The sequence below is a fragment of the Aristolochia californica genome, unplaced genomic scaffold (genome assembly GCF_029961685.1).
Source record: "Aristolochia californica isolate CCGP_79_NKW_82.1479 unplaced genomic scaffold, dmAriCali1.0.hap1 SCAF_3, whole genome shotgun sequence".
Taxonomy (NCBI): domain Eukaryota; kingdom Viridiplantae; phylum Streptophyta; class Magnoliopsida; order Piperales; family Aristolochiaceae; genus Aristolochia; species Aristolochia californica.
The window spans coordinates 40,693,902-40,696,960 of record NW_027181992.1 but is presented as its reverse complement, the minus strand read 5'-3'; the positions used below and the strand labels follow the sequence as shown (position 1 = coordinate 40,696,960).

The 3,059-nt window shown below is 40.2% G+C and overlaps 1 protein-coding gene across 1 annotated transcript; it reads left to right on the top strand.

Annotated features, from left to right (window-relative positions):
* The first annotated feature begins 437 nt into the window (after positions 1-437).
* On the top strand, positions 438-1,339 carry LOC137960095 (germin-like protein subfamily 3 member 3). The gene has a single exon (XM_068807575.1). It carries the CDS (start codon positions 448-450, stop codon positions 1,102-1,104), a length of 657 nt encoding a protein of 218 aa, XP_068663676.1. The 5' UTR covers positions 438-447; the 3' UTR covers positions 1,105-1,339.
* The last annotated feature ends 1,720 nt before the right edge of the window (positions 1,340-3,059 follow it).

Here is a 3,059-nt window from a genome sequence, read left to right as displayed (position 1 = left end):
AGAGAACATAAAGGACCATGTTTCCGTTTCACACTGGAATTTGATCGCTCAGTAATGATTTTTTAATCTTTCTCTCGTCTCGTACCCAACTTGAAACTACTATCTACCCTCCTGTGGATAGAGATAGTAAACCAGGCCCGGGAATCACAAAATATCCTCTATTTAATCTTAAGATTTTGCGACCGCAGACCCTACCTGATACTTCATTTTCACCGTTTATTTCCGATTAAATCAATAAGTAAAAGCGTCTCCTTGTTTTATTGAAACACGTCTTACGAGGCCACAGCTCAGGCTGTAAGTCTGTGACCCCACGCACTGCTGTCTTATCGCCAGCTTTTACGTTTCACGTGAAGCCCTTTTGTCTCTGCATGGCTCGCCACCTTTCCTCGCTCACAGTCCACAGTTGCCTCTCTTCTCCATATAACCCTCAGAGCCTCGCCTCCGAAGATGCAGAGCTTAATTCGTTCGCTGAAAATGGAGGCGACATTACGCTTTTTCTTCTTCCTTTCGCTCCTCTTCATCGTCTCCAACGCGGCCGACTTCTGTGTTGGGGACCTCAATGGTCCCGTAAGCCCGGCCGGCTACTCGTGTAAGACTGAAGCTAAAGTCACCGTCTCTGACTTCGTCTTCTACGGCCTCGGAGTTGCCGGCAACACCTCCAACCTCATCAAAGCTGCTGTCACTCCGGCTTTCTCGGCTCAGTTTCCTGGACTTAACGGGCTCGGAATCTCCTTGGCTCGGTTGGACCTTGCCGTAGGCGGAGTCATCCCAATCCACACCCACCCTAGTGCCTCAGAAGCCCTGGTAGTGCTGCAGGGGGAAATTTGTGCTGGGTTCATCTCTTCGGCGAATGCTGTCTACTTCAAGTCACTCAAGAAGGGAGATACCATGGTCTTCCCCCGTGGATTGTTGCATTTCCAATTCAACTCTGGTGGGAGTACGGCTATTGCGATCGTTAGCTTTAGTGACCCCAGCCCTGGGCTCCAAATTACTGACTTTGCACTATTTGCTAATAATTTGCCATCTGCTTTGGTGGAGAAGGTCACCTTCCTTGATGATGCTCAGGTGAGGAAGCTCAAAGGTGTTCTTGGTGGTACTGGCTAAGCCCCTGCATAAGTTCTTAGTTCTCATTTTATCCGTTAGTTTTTCTTCCCCTAAGAGAGAGGTCAGTCTCTGTGTTAAGGATTTTTCTGGAGGATTGGTTCTGTCCGATGTGTTTCTTTTTCCACCTTGTAGTTCTTCGTCTGTCAACCCAACGTGTGTTCGCATTTCTTTCCCTGTGCAAGTAGTTCACTGATTCTTAACTTTATTGATTATGGAATGCCTTGTCTTTTCCGAATTGGTGTCTGCGTGCGCTCAGCGGAAGCTCAAGTTAGTTGATTAACAGTTTCTGCCTTCACGGTATTTATTGTTTAACTAATTACGCTCATACTTATAGCGTCAAGTAACATTTCGTTGAATGTAATTTATATCTGTTACTTATGTGCCACCATCGGAGTTAGTATTTCCATTCACCCATTCACATGTGATTTGAAGAGACAAATCCCAATAATATTTATAGATGTTAATTAACACCTAATACCTTATCAAACATAAATCTCTTATATTTAACTCATACACGTTAAATATTTAGAATAACAAAAACCAATAAGAAAAAAATGTGATTTCGGTGTACACGGTGACTGTTATCATTCCATTTTGAGGCTATTAAGGTGCAGTTGGCTTGTTCTATGAACTGGCATAGGGATCAGTCTATGGCTCATACAGGTTAAATATCATTTGCATCACATGAGGAAATTAGAGTGGATGGACGAACAAATCCCAACCCTTTACGAGAAGCCACTTGTTAGGCACTTTAAATGGGACTATCATATCAAATTGATCTCTTGGTGCAAAGGGTCTGTGGGTTCTGAAATCACCTTATTTTCGTAGTGGCACAATAACAGTTATAGATTCTCAAAAAGATTTTCTACGCTAGGGCTTCCACGAGCTATGATGGTATAAATATTATTGTTCAAACCCCGATCTCTACCTTGTGTTTTCCTCAGATTTCATGATTCTTAAAAGGATATCAATGTTATTATCCATCCTTCAAGAAGTTTTTTATTACTCGCCATATTGTTTTTGAGGAATCATATTTTCTATATTGTTTACCTAATAAATTCAAAATTCACCATTCTTCAACTCTTAGTATTTGTTTTTTTATAAAATCACTAGACACCACACCACCACAACCTTTATCTACTCCTTCCTATTTGGAATTCTCATGATATCTATATTCTTAACCCATTACTCTTGTCACAAAGTACTGTTTCATCAAATACAAACTCACTGTCTAGTCCAACCTTTTCTTCCCAACCTTCACTTCCTTCTAGTCATATTGAAATTGTTCTTCCTATTTACCCACCATTTTCTTCTCCCCCTAAATCTCAATATTTGAAACAAAATCATCATCCTATGATGACTCAAGCAAATATTACAGTCTTTGCCTCTTCTCTTCAAGCTTATTTAGTCACATATTCAATAGAGCCTACATCTTAAAAGCTTGCTCTTACACTTCCTAAATGGCATGATACCATGAAAGAAGAGTACAATGCTCTTCAACAAAATGACACCTGGGAATTGATTCTCAAAAAGCCCGATATGTATGTTGTTGGATCTCACTGGATTTTTTTAACAAAATATAATGTAGATGGTACTATCCAAAAATATAAAGAGTGATGTGTAGCTCAAGAACATCGCCAGCTCCTAGGAATTAATTAAGATCAAACATTTAGTCCTATAGTACATTCTCAAATAATTCAAGAAGTACTTACCCTAGCCATATACTATAATAGGTCATTACAGCAATTTGATATTAACAACACCTTCCTTCATGGATCTCTTCAAGAGGAAGTGTATGAGATTCCTCCCTTAAGAAGGTATTTTATGACAATAGTGGGAGATAAATCACCACGCTTGCTGCCATTTGTATAACGGGAAGGCAAAAACATAACTAAATACATACCCTTAAAAAAGGGAAAAGAAAAAATTACTTAGCTACATAACTCCCGAAGGTA

Bases quoted from the DNA above. Each gene is read 5' to 3' on its own strand.
- LOC137960095 (XM_068807575.1), top strand. From the start codon at position 448: ATGCAGAGCTTAATTCGTTCGCTGAAAATGGAGGCGACATTACGCTTT.